Source organism: Triturus cristatus, chromosome 4_1 (genome assembly GCF_964204655.1).
Source record: "Triturus cristatus chromosome 4_1, aTriCri1.1, whole genome shotgun sequence".
NCBI classification, from domain to species: Eukaryota; Metazoa; Chordata; class Amphibia; order Caudata; family Salamandridae; genus Triturus; species Triturus cristatus.
In genome coordinates, this window is record NC_140585.1 from 1,234,248,482 (window position 1) to 1,234,275,695 (window position 27,214).

Genomic DNA, 27,214 nt, shown 5'->3' on the forward strand with positions numbered 1-27,214 from the left:
TCGTCGACTGGCTCGTCGTCGACGGTGCCGTCGTCGACGGGCTTGACGTCGATGGTATCTTCGTCAACGAGCCCTTCGTCGACGGGCTCGACGTCGACGGGGTCTTCGTCGATGGAATCTTCGTCGACGAGCTCTTCGTCGACGGGCTCGACGTCGACGAGCCTTTCGTCGACGGGATCTTCGTCGACGATGGAATCTTCGTCGACGAGCTCTTCGTCGACGAGCTCGACGTCGACAGGCTTTTTAATGGCGGAATCGTCGACGGCGGTACTGCTGACTTAGTCGACGAGGACTTCGTCGAAGACCCCTCGACGGTGGGCTTCTTTGAGAGGATAGTAACCTTCGTAGACATAATAGGTGAGGTAAGCGCCGTCGTCGTGAATGTTTGCGTCAATGAAGAAGCAGACGAGGTGACAGAAACTGAAGATTGAGAGTAAGCCAAAGATTTTGAAAGGCTTTTACTCACAGTTTGCTTGACTGTAGATTCCTGAGGAGAGTGCGCATCAGAAGTAGAATGATGCGATTTCTGACGCTTCTTCCCATCGCTGGAAGAGCTGTCCTGCGATCTAGCTCTCTTGCTAGAAGTAGAGGCTTTGTCATCCTCCTCAGCCGAAGAGGATTTAAGCCACAAAAGCACTCTCGCCTCCCTATCCCTGAGAGTTTTTGTAGGGAAGGTGCGGCAAATCTTGCAATCTTTTGCCTCATGTTTAGGGTAGAGGCAGTAGATGCAGTCTACATGTTGATCATCAACATGGACTCTCTTCTTGGTGCAGGTCCTGCAGGACTTAAATAAAGCCTTCTTGTCTGACATGCTGAAGCAAGTTGAAAGAAAACTGAGAGGCACTAAGGGAAACTCCCTTCCACACGACGTGCGGTGAAAATCTGAGGAGAACTGGCTCTGCTGAGAGGGTTCTAGAAGGGTGCTGGTGTCTGATTGGTTGTTACCAAATTCTTGGTTCTTTTTGCATAATGAGGTAGATAGGCTACTAAGATACAGGCTTTGGGCCTTTTCTTTGGGCCTACTACTGCTACTAGCATTTTGGCACTACTTTATTATTTACCGGGGACTCCCGCCTCGGCGACGGGGAATGATTCAGGCATGTGAATCTATGAAAGATACCCCAATACTGGATAAGTTTCAAGTTATTTGCCACAGATTACTTTTAGGATTACTTTTGGAATTCCAGGACTGGATCCTAGATTCAGTCCTGGGTCAATACTTGGAATCAAGTGATAAAAGTCGACTTAATTACTGTGATGATTTTTAGACAATATTTTGCTATTTTAAAAGTTGACACTTAGAAAATATTTCATAGAAAACAGTCAATGATTCCCTATGGCAGAAAATTCAAGTTGCAGGTATAGTATGTTCTTGTTACTTTTGCAATCCAGTACTGGGTGCCTAGACTCAGTACTGGGACCTTTATCCAAAACAGGTAAGTAATTACGTTTTCAGAAATTATACGATTTTTAAAGAGTATTTAAAGTCTGCAGAAATTGACACTTCGTAGAAATTTCACAGAAAAACAGTCAATAATTTCCTATGGTAGAAAATTGGGTTACTGGTATGTACAGTTGTAACTATTTTTCAGAGTCAGTGCTGGGCACCAAGATCCAGCACTGGGAGCTCACCTAAGACCAGGTGAGATTTTCGTTTGTTACTCGGCTGATTTTTGGTGAATATTTTAAGTTTTGAAAAGTCCACACTTAAAAGAAATTTCAGGAAAAACCAGTCAATGTTACCCTATGGAGCAAATTGAGTTATCGGTTTAAATGTAAGTACTCGACTGGCAGAGTTAAGGTTCTGGGCATAGACTCAGGGGTCTCCCAGGGTCAGGTAGGAACAGTTGGTTCACCCTCAGCAGCACAAGGGCGGCTGGGTGCAGAGAGAGTTGGGTCCAATGTTATCCTATAACAGGTAGGGGGGCCTTGGTTGGTGGCTGCTGACTAGCAGGCCACGCGGCTGTGGGAGCTGGGCTCCTGGTCACTGACTCAGGGCAAGTGGGGAAGTAGATAGGTGTAGAGGTTGCACTGCCAGGGCCACTCGGGCGGCTGGGTGTAGGGTGCGTTTGAGCCTTTGGGCGCTCTATTGATTTCAATGGGAAATCTCCGGTTTAGAAAAAGACTGCAAGCTCGGGAACGAAGATTCTTCAGGTGCCACCACCACTTCGAGAGGTAAGTTGGGTAGTTGGAGGATAGGTAGGTACCCCGGTATTGGGCACAGGGGGCCGCGGGGCGCCAGGTGCAGGGGTGCCTTTTGATGTCGGGAAATCTTACCCTCTGTTGATCGCGGTTGGGGGGGCACCTGGTTCTGAGGCTGCAAGCTGCTTCAGGAGTGTCGAGGGAGGTCCTTGGGTGCCGGACTAGGGGTCACAGTCGCCATGGGGTCGTCCTCGTGGTCTTTGTTCACTCCGGCACAGGCCAGGCTTGGCGGGTGCAGAGTGTGAGGGTTCGCAGTTCCAGGCTGCTGCCAGGGATTTAGAAGTAGATTTTGAGTAGAGCCTCTACTCATGGGAGTCCCAGGGGTTGAGAGTCAAAAGGTAGCCAGGTCCTCCGGGGTTTGTGAGGTTGCTGGCCACAAGAGATGCCGGGTTTTAGCAGGAGCAGGTTCGAGGGTCGACCGGCCGATAGGGCTGGGGCCCAAGCAATTGGTGTCTTCCTCTTCTTAGCAGCTGCAGGGCAGGTCTCCTTTCTTCTAGCTCTTCTTCGGATTTTGGAATCTGGTATCCGGGGAAAGAAGGTTCAGGGTGCCTCTAAATACTAGATTAAGGGGCGTTACAGGTAGGTGAAGGGCAGGGACCAATGGGTCCCTGTCCTGGGGTGGGTACACCCCCTATCCTGCCTCTCTCCTGTGGGAGGGGGGCAGTAGCCTAGTCCTGATTGGGCAGGGCTTCCCATCTTCAAGATGGCGAGAGCCCGGAGATGTGCTTCACCTCGCCTCCCCCACCTGAGGGGTGGGGTTGGCAGGCTGGCACATCCCCTGTCCTTATTTGGGGTTTCCGGCCAAGCTTCCCGCCAGAGTGGGGGGATTGCAGTGGCCTGGGGAAGTACAGAGAGGCGGCATGCCTTTGAAGCTTCCCCCTGCCCATCCTGGGGGAGGAGATTTAGCACCTCGCCCAGGATGTGCATTGTTGCAGACCCAGGAGAGCATCCTACCCAGGGGTCCAGTAACATGTCTGCTGTGTGGCAGCCTAGGCAGCCTCAGACCAGACGTGGATTGTAGGTTAGGTTTCAGGGGGCACCTCTAAGATACCCTCTGGGGTGCTTGGTACATTAAATCCCACACTGGTATCAGTGTGGGTTTAATGTGCTGAGAAGATTGATAACAAACTTCTCAGTCTTCAGTGTTGCCATTATGGTGCTGTGGAGTTTGTGTTTGACGGGCTCCCAGCACCATATACTCTTAAATGGCAGCACTGCACTTACAGTGCCCAGGAATGGACCTGGGTACTGTAGGGACACGGGGCTCCTGCTCTGTACCCACACCATTGGCATAGGGCACCCAGCTAGAGGGGTGGCTGATGTATGCCATGGCAGTGTAGGTGGTGGGCATGGCACACAGGGATGTGTGCCATGTCGACTCTTTGTTTTGTCTTGTACCCAGACACTCAGCCTGCAAGGGCAGTGTGTGTGTGTGTGTGTGTGTGTGTGTGTGTGTGTGTGTGTGTGTGTGTGTGTGAGAGAGGGTACAGGGCCCCTAAGGGTGGTACAATGAGTGCTGCGGCCCTTAGAGGCCTTCCCTGGTCACAAGGCCCTGGATACCTAGGGTACCATTTACCAGGGGCTGACATGTGGCCAGGGTTTGCCAATTTGGGTTTTGTGTTTTAGGGAAGGAACATAGGCCCTGGGCACCTGATTGGCAGGGGTCCAGGGCACACTCAGTCAAAGTACATTCAGCAATTCAGCAAAAAGTGGGGGCATACCATGCAAGAAAGATGGCACTTTCTCACAACCAGGTACCTCTAGTAAGCGCCACAGAGCTGTGTTGCAGAGAGGTGTAAAAAGGGCATGGCCTCTAAACACCTCTCTGCAGAGCAGCTCCCTGGCGCATACTGGAGGTACCTGGTAGGCTAGTGGGCCCCCAGGGACCCTAAGAGTTCAAGGGGAATTAATTCCCCAACTTAAAACTTGCCAGGTGGCGAGCAATTCAGCAAAAAGTGGGGCATACTATGCAACAAAGATGGCACTTTCTCACAGATGTCCCCTGAACCTAACCTACAATCCACGTCTTGTCTGAGGGGCTGCCTAGGCTGCCACACAGCAGACATGTTGCTGGACCCCTGGGTAGAGAGCCATCCGCTCTCCTGGGCCTGCAACAATGCACATCCTGGGCGAGGAGCTAGGTCTCTTCCCCCAGGATGGGCAGGGGAAGCTTCAAAGGCATGCCGCCTTTGTGAGCTTCTACAAGGCCACTTGCTGTACTCAGCAACTGGCCCCTACCGGTTCTAAACCCCCTCTCTGGCGGGAAGACTGGCCGGAAACCCCACGGAAGGACAGGGGGTGTGCCAGCCTCTGTCAACCCCACCCCTCAGGAGGGGGAGGTGAGGTGAAGCACATCTCCGGGCTCTAGCCATCTTGAAGATGGGGAGCCCTGCCCAATCAGGACTAGGCCACTGCTCCCCTCCCACAGGAGAGTGGCAGGATAGGGGGTGTACCCACCCCAGGGCAGGGACCCAGTGGTCCCTGCCCTTTTCCTACCTGTAACTCCTCTAAATTTAGTATTTAGGGTCATCCTGAACCTTCCTTCCTAAGATCCAGATTCCGAAACAGCAAAGATGATCAAGAAGAAAGAAGACCTGCCGTGCAGCTGCTAACAAGAGGAAGACACAAACTGCTTTGGCCCCAGCCCTACCGGCCTGTCGACCCTCGAACCTGCTCTTGCTAAATCCCAGCATCTCCCGTGGCCAGCAACCTCACAAACCCCGGAGGACCTGGCTTCCTTGTGACTCTAAGCATCTGAGGCTCCCACGAGCAGTGGTACTGCTCAAAGCAAGTAACTGACCCCTGGCATCAGCCAGGAACCGCGAACCCTGCGCACTCTGCACCCTACAAGCCTGGCCTGTGCTGAGTGGACAAAGACCACGAGGACGTCCCCCCGGTGACTCTGACCCCGAATCTGACACCCAAGGACCCATCTCAACGCTCTTGATGACGCCTGCAGCCTCAGAAAACCCAACCGTGAACAACAGAGGGTAAGATTTCCCGACACCAAAAGGCACCCCTGCCCCCGGCGCCCTGTGGCTCCCTGTGCCCAACTCCTGGGTACCTACCTATACTCCAACTACCCGACTTACCTCTCGAGTGGTGGTCGCACCTGAAGAATCTTCATCCCCGAGCTTGAAGCCTTTGTTCGTTCTTGAGCTTCTCCATTGCAATCCACTGAGCGCCCGACAGCTCAAAAGCACACTGCACCCTGCCGCCCGAGTGGCCCTGACAGTGCAACTTCTACTCTAGCCTACTTCCCCATTTGCCCTGAGAAAGTGACCAGGAGCCCAGGTCCCACAGCCGCGTGGTCTGCTAGCCAGCAGCCACCAACCACGGGCCCCCTGCCTCCCATAGGATAACATTGGGCCTACCTCACTCTGCACCCGGCTGCCCCTGTGCCGCTGAGGGTGTAACAACTGTACTTACCTGACCCTGGGAGACCCCTGAGTCTATGCCAAGCACCTTAACTCGGCCAGTCGAGTACTTACCCAAAAGCCGATAACTCACTTTTCTTCCATAGGGTAACATTGGCTGGTTTCACTTGAAAATTCTTCTAAGTGTGGACTTTCTAAATTTTTTACTTATTTCACCTAAAATCTACAGAGTAACGAAATCGAAAATACTCACCTGCTATTAGGAGAGATCCCAGTGCTGGATCTTGCTGCCCAGGACTGACCCTGAAAAGTAATTACAACCATACTTACCGCTAACTCAATTTTCTCCAATAGGAAACCATTGACTTTTTTTCTGTGAAATTTCTTCTAAGTGTCGATTTTTGCAAACTACAAATATTCTTTAAAAATCGTACCAACTGTGAAAACGTAATTACTTACCTGTGCTAGATAGATGTCCCAGTACTGAGCCTAGGAGCCCAGCACTGGATTACAAAAATAACGAGAACATACTTTACCTGCAACTTGAATTTTCTTCCATAGGATAACAGTGCCTGGTTTTTGCTGCAAAAAATTTCTAAGTGTCGATTTTGTAAACTTACAAACATTCGTTAAAAATCGCCTGTATAACCTAAACGCATTCTCTCAAATGCTTACAGGTGGTACACTAGTACTGGATCCAGGATCCAACACTGAGCTAGAAAAAGTAACAATAACCCCACTTACCTGCTAAGTGAATTTCCTCCCATAGGATAACATTGGTGATTTCATTAGAAAAAGTTTCTAAGTGTCAGCTTTTAAAATACCAAAATATTGCTTAAAAATCACAACAGTAACTAAATCGTATTTACTCATCTGTTTCGAGGAACTGTCCCGGGACTGAATCTAGGATCCAGTACTGGAGTTAGAAAAGTAATCCTAAAAGTAATCAATTGCATTTAACTTGAAATTCCCATTGAGCTCAATGTTCTATTGTGTTTGAAATTGTGTTTCCTATTGCAACAAACATAACTATTGCATTCAAAAGTCAATTGCCTATTGCAAAATATTTAACTAAAGCATCTCTGTTGGAAAACGAGGCAGCATCTGTGAGGCCTGCACAAATAACATGACTACATTTGTCCTTCACTGGGAACCAAACACCCAATTGTAGCGCCTGACTCTCAGAGGGTAGGGTTGCAGAGCAGTCTGAGGCTTACTCAAGGGATGTGGTGTGGGCTAGTAATCGCCATTTGCAGGTGCACAAAAATAACACTCAATAATTGATTGTCCAGTCTGTACTTTGCTTTATAAAAGTAAGAGTACATTTATTAAACACACACACTACTCAATACTATGCACCAATTTACAAATATACATAAGCCGTTGGAATTACTTTGTGACATTGCATAACATCTTCACCCCTCCCGCAGGGGGGCGGTGGGGTCTAGTGCCACCACTCCCATGTATGCACATCAACTTGCCCCCAATGCAGATAGTTGAACATAACCTGGAGAGAGGGCCCTGCGCACTGGCACCATCCCAGTGGCGACCCATCCCATTACCTCAACAAGCATTAACAAGCATTTACAATGCAATGGTCTCGGCATTGGTAAAGTTAGAGCTATTGGCATTGCTCATGACATTATTTTTGTTTATGTTTTTGTTTTTAAAACATGTAAAGAAACGGCATTGTCATGAGCAATGCCAATAGCTCTAACTTTACCAATGCCGAGACCATTGCATTGTAAATGCTTGTTCTTCTGAGTACCGGAACTTCTCCAGGCCTGAGGAGAGTGCCCGTACTCACCCGGGCCTGTCAGGTTTTGGGCACAACGGTCACGTGAGCGTGCACACGCGGCCAGCGAGCAGGGACTGCTTCAAATGTGGTGTGGCGTCACCCTCCACCCTGCAGGGTGGCAGACACAAATGGAATTACCTGTAAAGCATTAGTCATTGTATATTTTCCCTGATAGAGCCAGCTTTGCTTTTGCTCTGAAGACCCTAAATAATTCTTAATCCATTTTTTAAAATAAGTTTTCTTTAATTTATTTTTAGCGTGGGTGATGTATTGGAGTCTGTTGCAGACATGGCACAAAAGTGTTTGTTTTTCAACCCCATGTGACAGCCATAAAACCAGTTTCTTTTAGACCAAAACAGGACCTCACATATCAGCAATCGCAGGAGGTCTCACAGATTATAAACAATCATGTTAGTGAACTGCTGCTGAATTATAATCCTGAAAGCACACGTCACTGTTCATGAATATTAGATGTAAATACATTTTGAATTTCGAGGTGTGCCTGTGCACTGTGAGTAACATGGCCAAGGACGGCATTAAAGTGCTGAAATTATATCATACGTTTCAAAACTTACAAACGAGGCCTCACAAAATACGAGTGGCCCAGGACCCCCGAAAATTTAAAATGTCCCTGGGTGCAAGCGAACGTCTCGAGGCCCGCTCGCCACTGCTAAAGGAAAGCCAGGCCCGTACTCACTGGTTCCTGCAGCTGCTGCTCCCCAGCCATGGCAGGGTCCAGAGACAGGCCCCTCAGCTCAATAGCGACTGGAAAGCTTCAACATGGCGGAGTGCATGGGGCCTCGCTGCCGGACAAGATGCTGCGCCGGCTTCGGAAATGAGCAGCATCTCCCCATGGCCATATATATGATCGTGCCCATATATATGCTCGTGCCCTGGCACTGATGGAGCACCGATTAAGCTGATTAAACTGCAGTCAGTCATTTGAGACATCTGATGCTTCATGCGAGATTAAACTCCAGGAAAGCTTGTGTTATGTTTCACTGTGAAACATTTTCCTATACAATTTTCTCGTTCTAGGCGTCATGCACAATAAAGAGAAAGCACATCCTTTTAATTGTCTTTAAATGTCCGTCAGGCGGTGTTTCTTACGCTCTTTCAGGGGAAGAAAGCCTTAGGAGCCAACTAAGATTTTTTTATGTTTAAAGGTCGTATTTAGTTTGGTACACTATAAACAAGGAATCACCTGGGGAACAGTGTCGCTTAAAAGTAGCTAGACTAATCAAGTAAGAGAGGAATGCACTGGCCTGTACTGGTCACAAGGGCATTTTCTTGCTAGATCCCTCTGCAGCAGTGTGGGCGGCCTCCCCTCCGAAACAACATATTGGGTCGCACTGAGGTTGCTGCTGCATGACGAGAGGTCAGACCGCGCATCACATGGCCACAGAACTGGAGCTATCGGCATAAAAACATCGAAGTGTTACAGGTCCAGAGTTTGAGGGGGCTCGATATTAAAAACAGACGGCATTATGCACTGCATTGCTGTACTGCGATGATCGCAAATGTTTTAGCCTTTTTGCACTTAAAATGACATTACCTATCACTGTAGCCCTACACGGGGGTATCTTCCCTCCCCCAGCATGGCAGTAGCCCCACCTTTCCTTACCTGAGGATGGTGACGCTACCCCTCCGCACAGGCAAAAACACCAATGGCTCGGACACCCGGATCGGCTTGAACTGGAACTTGCAGCCGAAGCACAGCGCCGAGTCGCTGAAGACGGACACAGAAACGATGGGCCTTTCGAAGATGTGGATGGGGTCCAGGTGCGAGATGCAGCCTCCGGGCTGGTAATCGTTGATGACGAAGGAGATCAGGTGAGGGAGCAACGCCGGGACACCACCGCCTTTCTCCGAGGCACAGCAGAAAATGCCTCTGAGAAACGCCACGTCCTTTTCGGATTTGGGGGCGTGTTTTGCTGTTGTCTCCTCCCTGAGACTTCTCGCAAAAAACACGCCCCCCGATCCGAAAAGGACGGGGCTTCAACGGAGTGACTGGACCTCTTCTCCAGTGGCTGGCCAGCATTTAAGAGGCCAGCCAATGGAGAACAGGAGAGAAGAGGGGCGGGTGCAAGCCCCTCTTCTCAAAGTCATTAAATCTCGGAGCGAGACTGCGCAGGCGCAGCCTTCGCAGCCGAGACCTAAAAAGGGGTAAACCTGCCTTGGTGACACATGACCCTCACCCTGACTGAACATCTCCTACTGACCATAAAGTATGCACCTCTATATCTTAAGGGCTAGCAGTCTGGGGTCTTCACCTAAGCACAGGAGCAAGAATCCATGTTTACGCACACTTTAGAATGACAGTACTCATCACCTTGGTTGATCATTTGAATGCATTGCAATTACAGCCCCTAAAGGCATCAAAGATGAAATCACAGGATTACGCATATACAGCCAGATACCCTAGCAGGATTGTCTGGCAACATAACCCCACTTGGCTTATGACATCTCCTTACACATGTGACTTACAGTCCCTTCAAAAGAAGTACTCCTGGCAACTACACTTCTCCTGCAGTGCGCCTCTTCACTTTAACCCCTTCGACGCTCATGACGGAACGGTTCCGTCATGAGCGTCGGTTGAGCTGTGCTCATGACGGAACCGTTCCGTCATGACCACGCCCGCGCAAGCAGCGCTCAGCACAGCAGGGGAATCCGCCCCGCATGGAAGGGGTTAAAAGGAATCACAGGTAAAAGCATGGGATTACGTAAACACAGCCAGACCCCCTAGCAGGAAGGTCCAGCAACATAACTCCATTTAGCTTAACATCACCTTACACAGGTACTTCACTTTACACATGTGATTTTCAATCCATCTAAAAAGAAATAACCACTAGTAAATGCATTTCGGTGCAATTACACCACTTCACCTCCAGGGGATGCTCTTCTCCACACACCCCCAACTCAGCCCTTCACTTCATGATGCACTTCTCCACACACCCTGAGCTGTAGAACAAAAGTTCCAGCCTAGAAGGTGTTTAAATGCTAGCTGGGCCCTTGAGGGGTAGTTTCCTTTAGGTCACCATGACACTGAGGGTGCGACTTTTCTCCGTGCTGGGGGGGGGGGGGGGGGGGGGGGGGTTAGGGCGAGACTGCGCTTTTCCAGCCGCTCCCCCAGCACCTTTTCACAAGTGAGGGTGACCCTCCCTCCTCTGGGGGCCACAAAGCACCAAAACGGCAGATTTCCAAATGCCTGGCGAGGCATTATGGGGTGCTTCATGCTCCTCTTTACCATCCCCAGCCACTGGGAACACTCTCCTCCGCCCTGGAGGTTTCTGAGAGGGTTGATTCAGCAGAGAGCAGTCTTCACTGGCTACCTGCGCCAGCCTTTCACCTGGCTCTCCTCCTTGGCCTCTCTTCTCCCTGCGCAGAGGCCACTGCTCCTGTGCACCGGTCCTGAGCTCTTCTTCTCCTCCGCCCTCGGGGTCTCTGAGAGGGTGGATTCAACAGGGAGCGGTCTTCACTGGCTCCCTGCGCCAGCCTTTCGCCTGGCTCTCCTCCTTGGCCTCTCTTCTCCCTGCGCGGAGACCACTGCTCCTGCGTATCGGTCCTGGGCTCATCTTCTGGTGCTGTTAGGGTCCTGGGGGCAGTCAGGGGGTCTCTCCTTACAATTACCTGTTGCGCCAGGCTCCAGCACCTTCAGCCTCAGCAGACCACACCCCAAAGAGAGCTTCTCTTCCTGTGCAAGCACTTTTTAAAAGTTGAGTAGGGGGCTGGCAGGGAATCTCTGTTGGTCCTATCAAACAGCGACACATCACGTCCCTGCCCCTGCTCCCTCCCTCTTGTCCAGCCTCTGGGCTTGTTCAAAATGGCGTCGTCCAGGGTCTCTGGCCACATGTCTCTGAAGCCCCTTCCCCCACGCTGCCTTCCCTCCTTGGTGCAGCCTGGTGCCTGGCACCCAGTGACAGCTGCTAATGGATGAGCCTGTAGCCCCACCCATCTTCTCTCCATGGAGAGGAGGCCCTCGCTTGTGGAAGAAAGGTTATCAATCCATCCAGCTGAGGTCAGCCCTCAGCCTGGGTCTGGTCATGGCTGGCTCAGAGAAATATGACAGTTCTGGATGACCCAAAAGCAGTACAAATATGACTTTGGACTCTGCAGAATACTTATTTTCACATCCTCTACCATGGACTTAAGCACGTGTCTGGAATCTGTAGGCCTAATGGAAGCTAATCTAGCCCATGGCTCCACATTCCCATAGGGGAATAATGAAGTAAAAAACAGTAAGACACACTGACTTTCCCTGGCATGTTTCTTTCCAGTGTATAAAGCCTATTCCATGTCAACACCCAATATTGCATAAGTCCTGCCACGCCATTCACTTTGTAGCTGCTCCTGGACTGCGCACGCTAGGAATCTCTCCTGCGCAGCCTGTACACGTGTGCACACGCATGTACACATGTGTCTGTATGTAACCAGCCCGGTGTCCCTTACTCCAGCTGCTGCGCAGTGGCCTGGTCAAGCCAGGGGAACTCCAGTAAAATCCCCATGCAGTCTTACATCTTGAGTTCACTGTGGATGAGTCCCAACTTATGAGGCTCCCCCACAGTAAAAGCTCAACAATTAGGTGCTCAAAAAGCGAAAAATCCAGGCGGCCCATAGTGTCAGAACCACCTTCTAACAATCTCATTCTGAGAAAGTATATTTTGATACCTACTGTTGGTTCTAAAATAAAACAACCATATATTTTTATATACAAACCATTGGCCTAGAGTTCAGTTCTTGAGTGTGTGAGACCATTTGCTGACTGAGTGTGTACAAGAAATGCTTTACACTGTCCTCTGATACTGCCTTACTGCTCGACCAAGCTACCACATTAGAGAGTAAGGTTATATCTAACTTTAGCCTCTGCCAAACCTCTGGGGACTGTGGACTCTGTGCACACTGTACCTATTTGGGAACAGTATATACAGAGCCACTTTCCTACAGCCTGCTATTATTATACTTTTTAATTAATACAATGAATTATTGCTGTGTATATTGATGATCTAGATGTCTTTCCATTTGTATTTTGCGATGTTTGTTTTATCTTGACATTTTAATATTTATTGTGTTTTTATGTGGTATACTTTTATGGTTTTAATTAACCGAATAAAGTGAATTTGACTGACTGACACCCCTCAACCGTGCTAACTCTTGAATGGTGCAACTCCAAGGTATCAAACAACTAATTACATTAAACCCAACTTGTATCTCAAGTAGAAATTAAAGTAACTGGTTGCGGTGTGCAGCTTTACCAAAGCTACCACTTTGTTGCCTTTAAAACTCCTAGGCCTTCCTGGGCACACATGGAGCCTGCTCCATGAGACAGCTTTCTACCCCCCGGTGAGATGTGCTAATAACGCAGGAAGGAGTATAATAAGGAATTGAGCCAGTGAGGTGTCAACACCCTCCTGCAGGAAGCCACTTTGGTTTTAGCCCCAAAAAGCAGACTTCAAAGTAAAGCAGCCTTTGAAGGTAGAATTGTAGCACCAGTGGTAGATGAAGCAGTACTTAATGTTCCTCTGTCTAGACAACACCTGTGGTTCCTCAGAATAGCAAGACACTGCAGGCGGTGGTTCCTTAATCAACTAGGAAGGCTCACAACTTATGCTCTAGAGATTTCCCACTATGGTGTCTCCCTGAATTTAAAGAGCTAACAAAAACACTAACTAACAAAAAGCAATGGACCAAGGTAGGGATATTAACTGTATGATTATGGGACCTATACACCAATGTACACACATATGGCTCACTCAGTTACACCTGTGAGATGGGATCTAAGCACTGTATTGCACACACTGCATTGCTAAAGATAACCAGATTAATGTGAGTTGAAGAAAAAAAAAAACGCTAGCACTGCTGCTCTGAGACTATTGCTCACATTCTGTACCAGTAGACCGGCAATGTCCACCCTCTATAACACCCTGTCTTCTACTTTTCACTCCAATGTAGAGAATAATAAAGCTAGATGTAAAGACATGATCAAGCGGGCAGATGGAGAAAAAGAATGATCAGATATCCTAAGGATCCCTTATAATGTCACAAGAAACCCTCAATTTAAACTCATTTAATTTAATTACCTGTATAAAACCTATTTGACACCTGAAAATATAGTGAAAATAAACCATGCTAGGCTGACCATTGTCCGCAGTGTCTTGCCCGAAAGACAGATTTCCACCGTATGGTATGGGACTGCCGAATCACTGCACAATTCTGCAACAAATCTGTTTCATTAACAATTAAATTGTCTGGGGGAGATTAGAAAAGGATATTTTAACCTGTATATAACCTAACTTGGGTGAAACTTCTGGAAAAACAGTTGCTAGACCAACAAGTACATTTCTTGACTTGGCACTGATACTTGCCAAAAGAAATATAGCCACAGCGTGGAAGGCCAGACTTGCCCCTAGTGTTAAAGTTTGGCTGGTGGATGTCAAGAAATGGATGAGAACGAAGATGAAGTCTATCAGCACACAACTAGTAACACACACAGAATGGAATACCTTATTATTAGCAATAGAGGCTAAAACAGATAGGCAGCCATGAACAAACATGTAGGTTGCTGGAATGCAGAGAGAATGAAGTAGAGCAGGAAAACCAACACTGAATAGGTAAGCTATGCTGATATATAAATCAAGAATGCATAATTATATCACATTAATAAAAGGGGTCTTGGTGGAAACTCCTGACAAACGCTTCATGAAGTCTCTGTAATATGGTCTGCTATGGACTATGATGTTCTGCCTGTACACAGTTTATTATTAGCAGAAGATACCATGGGCCCAAGTTAGAAACGTTTGTATCTTCTCTTTCTTTTCTTAGGTTAAAAAGAAGAATAAGATATGTCTGATAAATATCAGGCTCTAATCATATAGATGCCCTAATACAATATAATATAACAATACAATATAATGACTTTGATACTTATGCTGTCATTTTGGATTCTTGGTAGTGCCTCACATGTTTGTAAACTACTGCAAAACTTTAGTAATGAAGAGATATTAACAACAACAAAAAAATACGATAGTACAGAGGAAACATTGGAGTATATGGTGATGTTCAGATTACGGGTAATTATTTTAAAATTATTTTTGTGTATACAATTGTATATAAAACTACTGTGCCATTGACTCCTAAGAGATTTGTGAAAGATCACGCATATAATGATTTCTGAGGCACAGAGACAGTATGTCACATGCAACTAAGTAAGGTTGAAAATGGTAACCTTGCATCACATTTACCTTCACAGGACTGCTGGCCGCTCTTCAAACTATAACCTGCCGTGCACATGCAGGACCTGGTTGTTTCGGAAGTAGGCAGGCACAACTGAGAGCAATCACCATTGTTAACAGAGCATGGGTTGGTACCTGCATGAGGAGGGAAAGAGAAAGGTAAATCTAGGTTTAGATTATTCATTGCTGATGTGGCTGGAGTGTGTGTAGCCAATGGACAAAGAAATCTGCAGCAGAAAAGGAGAAATGAAACAATGATGCAAAGATGCGAAAAACCTGCAACTGAGACCACAACAACTTGAACAAGAAAAGAAAAAACACAGGGTGAGGAGGAAAGAAAAATAAAAGCAAACAGCGAAGGAACTAGGTCGGCAGAGAAATGAGAGAAGGAAGAAAGAAAAGGAAGCCAAGCAGCAGCAAGTAAGGGAGAAGTGAAAAAAGGAAAGAGCAAGCAAAATAAAAAAGAAATAATGCAAATCATAAAGAAACAAAGAAAGGACAAAAGAAGGTGAGAAATGGGATGAGTTATAAAATAAAGGAAAAAAAAGCAAGAGAATGGTCAGAAATACAGAGCAAACACGTATATACATTGAATAGGTCTTGGATCCAAAAGACAGAGCTGTTTGCTTTTCCAATGCTTTTTGCCATTTGCAGGTAAACGTGTGCATACACATAGCTGGCAATCTTGCAATCAATTTTATTTTAATTGAAAACCATTCCAAGAAGGCCACCAATGCGATTGAATGCATCACTATTCATGTATACATACGATTGTGTCACGTCACATGAACACACCGAGTCATAACGCGTGCTGTCACACACATGTGTCCGTAGTAATGCATGTGTGAGCCCGAGTAGTGATGCATGCAGCCCTTTTTAAAACAGCAAATAAATTAAAGTTAACTGTATGGTTTCCGTAAAGAAGTGATAAGAAAAATAAGCTGGTGAGAGACCAAGAAAACTCTTGCATTCCAATGAAGTACTGATACATAGATAAAAAAAGGTCCCACTCAAGGTAGAAGTAGAAGGATAGAAATCTTTAACCAAAACACTGTGGGTCAGAAAGGATCCTTATGGGACAAATTGAAGAATTGGGAGAAAAGGCACTACATCGAGAAGAGACACCAGAGCTAGACAGAAAAAGACACTGCATCATGAGCATGGACCTGATCCCAAGCCATGCATTGGAAACCATAAGTCAGCCAAGATGCAGCTGAAGTTGTCAGTAGCCGACATTTAAAAATAGGTTTAAAGAAGGCAATTAACGAATGAATGGGAACATAAACAAGACCGAAAAATATAAAGTGAAAAAAGAGAATAATAAAAAGAAAAACAAAGAATGATTAAGTAAAAGGAGCAAATGAAACCATAAGAGAAAAAAGTAAAGAGCTGAAAAGCAGAGGAAAAAAGGTAAGAAGAAAATAGAAAGAAGCAGCTCAGGCTAAAAAAGATGAATTCAGAGAAGAAAGGGGCGATATGGAACGATGGAAGAAACAATGAAAAGTAACAAAAGGGAGTAATAAGTAGAACCGAATTAAGAATTAAAAGGAATTACAAATAAGAGCGTGGAAATAATACATAGAAAGCAGAATAGAGAGAATAGCAGTAATCTGTGTGTTGTGAAAGCACATTTCACAGAATGGAGCTTCCTTTGTGCAAGAATTCTGATAATCTGAGTTCAAGTCACCGCCTATAGTCGTCTTCCTCTCTACTACTGTCAGCTTCTTAACATTTTATGGTGCTTGGTGTAATCTTGTATTCCGGACAGTCTTTGTGTATCTAATTATGAACACATCACATATAATCCCCATTGTTCCGTCAGTATCAGTTGTGCAGCTTTCACCGACATGCTAACTGCAGAGATTTGACGTCCTGAAGGCTGCCACACAGAATAACACACTATTGTAGTTGTAAAACAAAGCCAGACAAGCATCACAAAGCTTTTCAAAGGCTGCAATACATCCTAAATTGGTGCACTGCTTCATAGACAGCCGTCTTGTGTAAAAACAAAGGTTGGCAACAAGGAATACCACGACACAGCTACGCTGGCGAATCATTAGGCCACAGAATACAATACCATCAAGTCCCGAAAGTAGACACACGCTGCTAGAACATAACAGAAACTAACCAGCTTTACAGATTTGCCTACACGGGTCCGACAATCAGACCAGTGATCGAGCATTCCTACACCTCCTGAGAGGATACATACCAGTGGAGCAGCTTTCAATGGTGCAGTCAGCTGCTCAAAGCAGACATCACCGGACTGGCAGTACCTATTCCTAGCAGCTGCTCAGCTCGCTAGGCTTGCTATACAGGCTGCCGACTAATACCTCAGATAGAGACCTATAACTAAATGCACCTTGAGAATTGGCATGAGCTGCACAGATGGGTGACCATACTGATTTTCATTAGCTGATCATAGAAGGCACATTTAACTAGACTTGCCATGCCTTCTTCCTCCAGATGCGCCCCGAAGCATAGTACTAGAATGGAAATACCAAATGCCGATAACTTCTCACAGCAGACATACCACTAGACCAAGTATGCAGAATAGCATCAGCTGCTCAGACACTTCACTACACTAACCACACAGATTGCAAACACTGAATATTGCTCACAGCACACATCACCACGCTGACCATACAGGATGCCTTCAGCTGCTCAGAGCAGACATGTCACTAGTTAAGGATCAAAGGATAACCCAACACTACTTCTGTGTCCCTACCAGTGGGGAAGGCTATATAGGAAACCACCAACTGCTACAGAGGTGAGAATCCCAAATCTGACTAGAAAACCAAATTGCTTCAAGACAGCCAACCTAAGGTTGGAAGGGACTCTTGCCACGCGCACTACAATCCCGAGGACATATGAAATAATGCCCGGTCACTGTAGTAACAAGGCTACAGCAAGTGAGGAGCATTCTGGCTGCTTGTGCTGTCCGAAAGACCAGATCAGTGATGCTGGAACAATTTTTAGAGAAGGAGTTTCGGCCAATAACCTCACTTCACTAAAGGCATACATAATATTTGACAGTCTAGCTTTGAAAAGACAACAAATGCTGGCAGAAGAAAAACATTAGAAGTGCCCCTTTATTGTTCATTCTACATCTAAACTCAAGTTTTATGGGGGTGTTCTAGGGCCCCAGGGCAGGGCAGTAGTAATTGTATGCCGGTTGCATACCTTCCTGGGCCAAGTATCCGATGAGGCTGTATGTCAGGGCAGATTGCAGGAAGATTCATCCACAAGATGACAGCTAGGAATTAGGTCAGTCGGAGTTCAACAAGGAAAACTGAGGAGAGAATGTCACCGAATAATTCCTGGACAAGTTGCTCCACGAAATCTTCCATGCAGGAGATATTGGTGGATTCTGGTACACCAGTGATGCGGAGATTGCTCCGACGGGAACGCGCCTCCAAATCCTCATTTTTATTCCGAATGATGTCCTGTATTTTGTCCATCTGCAGCAGCTTCTGATGGTCCTGAGTGACGGTATCCTCAATGTCCGAGCCCCCGGACTCCACGTGGAGGAGGTGATTGTCGTGGGAGTCAACACAGGCCTTTACCGAGTCCAGGCGGGCGGAGAGTTGGTCCAGTTGGGCCGCGATTCCAGTGACCGTTGACTTTACTTCAAGCATAATTGCCTTCAGGTCAGCGTCAGCGCAGGGTCACCACTGTCCGAACCCACACCATCCTGGTGAGTCAATCTGCGCTGGTCGAAGGTGATTTTGGGCTGCTTAGGGTCAGTCCTCCCCATGGCGGTCGGACCCAAACAGAAGACACCACCAGGGAACAAGAGGGTGGTAGAGCAACCAAGAGGAACAGTGGCAAAGGACGCGGCGGGCAGGCCACCCCACCACAGCAAAAGTAGACAGAGCAGTACAGATGGCCAAGACCCCAGTACTGGGGGGCAGCTGAAGCCGACCACCAAGAGCAATGGGACCGGAAGGGCGGCAAGGAGGTGTGGCCGATGGCGCGTGCACCAGGATGGCAGCACAGCTAGGAGATGCAGTAATAGCGCCCCCCCCCCTGATCCGAGGGCGGAGAGGGTGCCAGGAGAGCACGCAGGTTCCACAAGGAGGTTTGTCAGACACCCAGCGTGAGGCCCACACAGCAGGGTCAATGGTGGCGGGGCCGGGCAGGTGCCAGAGGAGGAAGTAAGCACAGAGGATCTCATTGCGCACCACGCGGGGTCCAGGTAGTTACCAAGAAGCCGCCACCATCGAAATGTGCGAGGAGTAGAGAGCCAGCGGAAACCCAAAGAAAACACAGTGGAAAAACTCACTGGGTGCAGGATCACCGCCCAGGGGCTATGCTGTGGCGGAGTCCAGCTGTCACACTACAGGCCCACGGGCTAAGACAGGGCTGGCCTGTGAGGGGGAGCAGGCCCAAGTGCAGAGTGAAACAGTAAAGGAGTTCCAAGGCCAGGCACGACCCAGAAACGGGAGCAGCACCAGTCACCAGTAATGGGGACAGTGAGGAGGGGGCGTGGAGGTTCGCAGGGAGAGACAGCAGGAGAAGCGTGCAAGTTTAGGGCTCCCCGTGAAACTTCTCATCCAAGAATAGTCGAGCAGGGCCGATGCACCACTGTGAGCAGCCAGCCCAATGGAGAAGGCTTTGTAAATTAGGGCACAGGGCCCGGAACCCCTGAGGAGCAGGAGGGGCGCCAGACACCAGGCTCCGAAGGCGGCAAGGTCCGAGCACCCCGCACAGCTCGAAGAGGGAAAAGGCAGGGAGCGCGTGCCAGCCTGGGGCTACTACAATGGGGAGTCGCGGGGGGGAACTCCGCTCCCGTTGCCGGGCGCCTATGTCAGCCTGAGAATGCGACAGGATGGGAGACACATGGCACCAAAGTCGCAGTGGCCCTGCATGGGCGGTGCAGCTCGCGGACCCCCAGCCCTGTGGCAGGACGCCGCAGCGGCAAAGGCACTCACCCGTCGGTTCAGCGCGGAATCCTCCGGCGTCCTGCAGGCGGTGTGGAGCAGGTAGTAGAGGAGAATGGCCGATCCTGGCCGACCTCGCTGCGCGGGCCCAGCGTTTCCATTGGGCGATATACCTCAGCACCAAAGCGTCGCCAGGAGTCAGGATCGATATCTACCAATGCCTCAGGTAAAGCCAAATCAGATAGAGTTGTTGGTGTGCTGTTGAAGTGTAGTCGTCTGCAGGATGATGACGGATGAAGCCACGCCCTCCTAAGGCATACCGAGCCTTGGGGACATTTGGCAGTAAAAATGACATCAAGAGCTGTGCATTGAATATCAACTCTGGGGTCTCAACTTCCAAGCTCATAAGTAAGTCTGGGCTTCAGAACAGTGCAAGTTAAACTTACCACAGAGCACCTCAAGACCAAGGGGGTGTCACAGAAAAAATACAGGTTTCTGATCATTAACACCACAGACTGCTTTGTATCTTTAAGGAAACAAGCATTTAAAATGCAATAGGTCTCGCCTTTTATTAAGTTAAAGCCATTAGCTTTGCTATACAATACCATTAGCAAAGCAAATGGCTTTAACTTAATCAAAGGCAAGACCTATTGCATTTTCAATGCTTGTTTTGTTTGTGTAATGGGGCCTCACATCATAATATCACTGTTTTTGCAGCCACTACGTGTTGACAAAGTTGTTACTCTCCCCAATATAATGAAACTCACTTAACTGAGAAGGATGGAAGTCGGAGTTGTCCTGGCCGGAATTGGAGCACGTGGCCCACAGGTCACAGCAGGTGTCCGCGTTGGGAAGTAACTCGTGACCCTGTTGCAGACAGCAGCCAGGCCACACGTCCTTACAATGAGTTTAACAAATATATCCAAATGGACTGCTAGTGGTGTACAGCGCTGTGAAGCATGCATCTTTTAAGAGTATGAATTTGAATTGATATATTTCTATAGTTTGTGATACAAGCTACAAAAACTACAACCACAAGATAAATAAACGCTGCTTCAATTATACTGCAGCTTTGGGACAAAACTTCCATTCAATGGAGTCTCTCTTCTTCCTTATCAAATGAAACATTGGGTTAATTTTAGGTTTTGTCCCTCACTGCACTGAGCGAAATTAACCGCAAAATAAAGTCCACTTCAAGTGGTATCAGCCGTAGATCTTCATGGCTATAAACACGTGCACAGTCCAAGAAGGACAGCCCCGCTATCTACGCACCACTGTATTAGGCGCTTCATATAGCACAATCCTGGAAATCAAACGTCACCCAGGCTGCTTTACTCGGCTGGCATGTGGTTATCAAACTGTACATTTTTTAGTCACTACAAGCTCCTTCAATGCGCCCTGGATCCAGAGTGTCAATGTTGTAGTCATTTCTGGCACACATTGCCTGAATGCAGCAGTCGGCATTTAACGAAAGCGATATGGCCTGGCATCGCCGAGCCTTCTCCACAACGTGCCGCCGTGTGTACGGCTCCCCTGTCACGCTCAGCCAGTCCTTACGCTCCTATAATGCTGGGAATTGCAGCTTTACCCTTCCCATTATAAAAGAGGGACTTACAAATTGACAAGTGGGGAATAGATCTAACTCGCAAATACCGCGGTCGCTTTTAAAAGGGACATAGTAAACGGATCCTCCCATCCTTCCAAGGTGGGTACACTGAGTAAGGTTAAACCTGGGTTATAATGACGCATTTTTACCGTGTTTAGAAACAGAGGTGTGTGGAGCACTATATAAAAGCTTTGGAGCAATAATGATGAGTGCTAAGCCAGAGGAAGCAAAAACGGCAGTCACAAAAGCAAGACTTTCCAAAAATGCTAGCTCACCTTAAAAGCAAGTTATCCTTGCAATTCTGCTGGGTTTTGCCCAGTGACTAATTCAGCATTTCGAATATCTCGGCAAGTATGGTGTAGTGTTTTTAAAGGAGTTCTCTTACAGTGGTTAGGTGACTGACTACCTTTAAATGGCGAATTTCATAATTTTGTTTTTTCTATCATTTTAAAGTGCATTCGACGTAGCTGGGTTAGCGCTACAGAAACATACCAAACAGACGAGCGTCAAGCTGTAGACAAAGAAGTCACATTTGATGCGACTGACAGGTGTATTCTCAAATTAAGCAAACAGCAGAAAGTAATAACGTGTGTGCCCGGTAATCCGCCCCTTGCACCGAGGTCACTGTCAGCGGCGCAACTCGAGCACCCCCCTCCTCTTCATTCATGGTATGTGCATATTTACAGGGAGCGTTGCTCCAGGGCAGTGTGTAAGACGACACTTGAGAACCTCACACACCTTATCACCAGCCACATGCAATCTGCATCTCTTTACCACCCCTGCCTCTCACGAACCCTGACCACACTGATCCCCAACAGAGGACTCTTTATCAAGTACTCCTTCCGAAAACCACCACTGCCTGAACACGACCCTGAACCGGGACCCAAAGTGGGAGGAGAAGGCAGGCTGACTACCGAGGGAATAAAGCACTTACCTCGGTCTTCGGGTTGTACTGCAGGCCAGAATCGAAGGACTTCATCCCCACCGTGTGACTGAGGGGTTCGGTGGGTGGGGGGGGTTAGAGATCACAGCACTAGAACTGCTCCCGAGGGGCGGGGCAAAAAGAAGAAACAGGGGGAGGGCGAGCAAGAAACAAACAGGGGTAGGGCGAGCAAAACAAGCTCTAGGCTTTGGCAAAGGTAGCCGCTTGTCTTTATGGGGCCATGTGTTTGAAACACATGGCCCCATAAAGATAAGAAAGCTTTTACGTCGGGAGGAAGGCAGACGAGCCCGTCCAAGTGGGCCGGCCGAAAAGTGGAAAAGTCTACGTCAGGCAGTGCTCTTTCCCAATGGCTGGCCACCGTTTAGCATAAACGGTGATGCTGGCCAATGGGAAAGAGGAGCGGGGCTTTAAGCCCTTTACAGAATTCCCTCTAAATCCTTAAATCTCGCCAGCGAGACTGCGCATGTGCGCAACCCACGCAGGCGAGACCTAAAAATTGGAAAAGTGACGTAGAGGACTTGGCAGAAGAGGAATGGTGTCAAGATAGCACCCAGGGAAACTGGGTGCCATGATCATCATCTATTTCAAATGAACTATCTTCATTGGGTATAATAAACACTTGTGCCAGCTCAATTAGACAAGGTTTCCCAATTGAACTTTACTCTACATAAGTGCTCCATTTACTGAATATCCTCCACCTTGGAAAAGTTACACACATATTGCTCAACCTGAGCTTTATTTTGGCAAAAGAGTGGAGATCAGTAAATATGCTATGGGCTGGTGAATGAATATGGGGGCAGGTGGGGTAAGGACAGAGGTTCGCTGATTGAGGCACCAATTTGTAAGACATGGGGTTGCTCCTACATGCATGCAACAATTCTGATTCTGTGTTGGAGATATTTTGGCTTAAGTTAACTTTCCCTCTGCCTACATGATCAGAAGGAAACTGACTCGTTTTCTTAGCCGTAAGGTCTAGTTTAGTGATTTCCCGGATACCTTCCCAATAGCAAAGATATGTGTTATCAAATTCCTATAGCAAATAATACTTTGCTGTTATTGTCTCACCCAAGTTACAGTGTTAAACACTATGTTCTACTATCTCAAATGCCAATAAAGTGTTGTATTTAAAAAAAAACACACACAGAGAAACTCCTATGTGAAACAAAAAGAGTGATATATGCAGCCGCACTCACCATTCTGCATGCTTCGGTCATAGATCTTCATATGCATGACCAGTGTTGTGCTGTTCCGTAACACCTGCACGTCTGAGCCATCTTTCTTGTTGCAGGTCCCCATTTTCTCCGAGGCCTGGTCTGCCCACCACAGCTTGTCTCCTACAGGAGAAGCAGAGAAGATGCATCAGTGTCAACCCAAATACTGCATTGCCACAAAGAGGTTCACATATCCATTACTTTCCCTGGCTTGTAAGATATCCAGCAACACATTGACCCATTCCTGAATGGCTCAAAATGATGGGTATATTTTTAGAATAATATGTATAAGATGATGGGACTAAATTATATACAAGTTTCTGTGTACATGAGATAATGGAGACTGAAGTGAGTTTTTAACTAGCGAGCCAAATTCTTTTTACCTATGAGGAAAACATTGCGTCACACGTCACTTGGAAGAGGCCCGCAAAATATTGGGAATACCAGATCCATCTTCGAACACAGAATAAGGGGGTCCTGATCAACACAATGGATCATCAGCTTGGGAGAAGCCCCCTATGCCCAATGCCAAGAGCGCAGCACACAGAAAGACTCAACCGTGAAAGAGAGCAACTGCGAAATGCCTAGAGGATGATTGATATTTAAAAGCTCTGACAGGGGCTTGGCCCCTTGTGACTGTTTATCTTGATACTCTTGAGCTGCATTTTGAATGAATCGGCAGCAGGCCCTCACGCCTCTATATGAGAGTGTAGTATATCCCCTCTCTTTTCCCCCTTTATTTTCCCAATGCCTCGGATGACGATATGAAATGACAAACTCCGAGATACCCCAGCAGGCCGTGGCCTGGATCCCAAAGACCAGTGACCCAGATGCTTCCCCATGCTGATAAGGATGTTGGTGAACCAGCAGCAGCTCCTCCGCAAGGGCAGATGAGCGTCGCCCGATTGCTCTCTGAGCAGTTCAAAACGGAACAATAAAATGATCAATATTATCATTTTATTGTTCTGTACTGGCTTAGGTGGGAGGCGGGCTGGCCAGAGCAGGGGAAGGAGTGGTGGGCACTTTGTAAGTGCGCATGAAGGTTTGGCTGAGCGTCTTGGGCCTGCCAATCGTCCGCACTTTGCAGTACCGCACAGCCTGGGTGGAGAACATACATGGCCTCCCAGCCCCTGTCTGAGCGTCGAACCACGGGGCTCAGACCAATCACAACGCACCTGTCACGCAGTGGCTACGGGAGTCTGGGAGCCTGTGTGTTTCCTGCTTTGCGGACAGAGGGCAGACGACTGAGGAGAGAGGGGGGGGGGGGGGGGTGGGAGACCCAGATAAGTGGTTTTTTTTTTCAATACCCTCCCCCCCCAGCCCCGCCCTACCAACCCTGATCGTTAGCAGCCGCCACTGCCGTGAACATCCTATTAAGCCTGCAAGCCAGGCCCTTAAGGACTGCTTTTTTCATTATTTGTTATGCTACATTTACTATATCTTGCTTAAAGATTAGTTTTGACACAGTGTGGGAGAGATGGCTATGGTGGAGGGTGGGAGTGAAGCATTTGATGATACGGACCATTATCAAAAGCCACAGACTTACACGGGGACACAAGACTATTATAATGTCAGGAGTAAGGTTTGTTTTATGAGAGTGATAAGCCGACAACTCACTCAAATGGCCGTATCAGACGACTAATATCAAACTGATAGCCTGTAAGAAAATGTCTCTTTTTATATTGTTATCCCCCAAGATGTTGGATTTATGCTACTGGTATTTCGACATGTGGTGCAATGAGTTCTGCTAACCAGACCTCAGTGCAAGACAGTAAAACGGAGTACGTATGATTGGCTTGTACCCAATTGCCATAAGATACCTTACTTGCAAGTCCCTGGTATATGGTACCTAGTATATAGAACCCAGAGCCTGTAGGTTAGAGGGTCACCTCTGGGACTGCAGAACTGACTGTGCCACCTTGGGTGTGACAAATGTAAACCATGGCTCCAAGTCTGCCACTGCCGACTAGAAGGGCAGTTGCAAACTGCTAACTCGACTTTGCCATTTAAATCCATGGTAAAGCCAAATCTTCCCTTTCTGATATGTGTAAGTCACCCCTAAGGCAGGCCTAACAAGCCTTAGAGTAGAGTGCTGGATGTTAAGACAGTGGAACATGTAATTTACCATATTCCAACAGTAGAAACCGGCAATTGTCGTTTTTACTGTGAAAAAGGCTAGAAGACTCATTGGCATTTTCTGCTGCTTAAGTCTGCTAAGAAATCTATTTGTAGATAGCCTTTGTGTTTAAAAACGTCTTGCAAGACCTCGTTGTTTAGAACCCAGTTATGGTTTTATTGAAATATTTAGCTGAGTGAGTCTGCTTGTATGTTCTGAATACCTGAAATGTGAACAGCCGTTATTGTCAAATGTCTGGATATTAACCGGTTCCATATGGGTGGAGATGCGAGGGATAGGTGTCTTGAGTGAGTTCCTCCTTGCTTGTTCAGATAATAGATTGTTGCTGTATTGTTTGGCTGAACAAGAAGGGAATTTGGTGTTATGAACGGGAGAAAAGATTTCAAAGCGACATAAACAGCTCAATTCTAGAAGTCTAATATGGTAGGTCTTTTCTTTGTCCAACAGTATTCCTTTGGTTTGCCAGTGTCCCACGTGAGCTCCCCATATCTGGAGAGATGCATCGGTGTCTAGATTTTAAACAGGAAGATCCTGATCCTAATTGAACGATATCCCATTCAGTACATTCTTTGGCTGTTTACACAATGAAAGAGACTGGATAACAGATTGTGAAGGATTTAGTTTATTTTCCTAAAGATCCAAGACCTGATTCCAAATTGGTCAGAAATAGGGTAAGTAATAAATCATGATTTAATCTAACTAAATAATGACAGGTCACAAGATCACTGCAGGTTGTGACGATGCCCCTAAACGTGCTGTCACATCTGATCTCAAGTGCAGCTTCAATATGACACTCTTTACAAACATTGCTGGACATTCCTGCGTACAACTGGGTCAAGGCTCCTTACCCATGATTGCCAAGGCGGTTGCTTTAGTCAGGTAGCTCTTCATGGAGTCAATCACCTCTAACTCACTCCCATCCAGGTTGCATCGGTTGATGGTCCCATTGCCTGAACTGATCCAGTAGAGCTTCAGGTCTATGAAGTCAATGGCAAGGCCTGAGGACAAGAGAGATCATTTATTTACTAAGCACAACTCACTAACAGAACAGTATCTGGGCATGACAGTGATTCATAGCAAGAAAATCAAAACCCAGAGGTTTTCACAAAGGCCAACTTTTTATTTGTTTCTCATAAAAACGGTCAAGGATATTTGTCACAGATGGCTTGGGAAAGAAAAAGTTCTAGAGCCTGCACACAAATAAGTTTCAAGTTATTTGAGACCTGCCTAGGACTGCAAAAATAACAAAACAATGTGAGCAGTAATGAGTGTGACAAGATCCTGTGGGTCAAATAACTGAAGACATCACTATAGAGACATCTGTGGGTCAAAGTAAATGCTTCAACCCCCATTCTCCCCACTACAATTAGCCAATGCAAGACCTGCTTAGGTGGGGCACTTTACCCCATAGGCCTAATCCAAACAATTAGCCATTCTGAGGTATTTTGCATACGTTAAAGCTGGGCCAGGGTGCACACAGGGAACAGCATTACTGCAGTCAAACTTGGAATTAAATAAGGCCACAGACAACTGCCACGGAAAGCAAAATGAAGTGAAGCATTCAAATCAAGGGCACATGTGTGTTCTGCTAAAGATGTCCTGCCTGAGATATTTTGGTGCCTATTTTTTCCAGGAACTGCTAATGCCAGCATAACTGGCTATGACCTAATCTCCGGGTTCCCAAAGAGTTTCCTGTCGACCATCCATGCATATCTCATGCCTGTCTTTTCCTATCACCTCATAGACCATCTGGAAAAAGGTACTATAACACTGCTGGGATTGAGGCTAGCCCAACAATTGACAATGTGTCTGCATAAGCCAAAACACATGA

General features: G+C 47.3%; 1 protein-coding gene across 2 annotated transcripts in view; it reads right to left on the minus strand.

Moving 5' to 3' along the window:
• LRP1 (LDL receptor related protein 1) overlaps positions 1-27,214 on the minus strand; it is a 1,298,976-nt gene that overhangs the window by 758,712 nt on the left and 513,050 nt on the right. For both annotated transcript variants that reach the window (XM_085654639.1, XM_085654638.1), the window contains exons 32-34: positions 26,232-26,381; positions 23,229-23,369; positions 14,616-14,741 (exon numbers count right to left, since the gene is read on the minus strand). In XM_085654639.1, the coding sequence (XP_085510765.1) occupies positions 14,616-14,741; positions 23,229-23,369; positions 26,232-26,381 (417 nt within the window). The remainder of the gene's footprint in view (positions 1-14,615; positions 14,742-23,228; positions 23,370-26,231; positions 26,382-27,214) is intronic.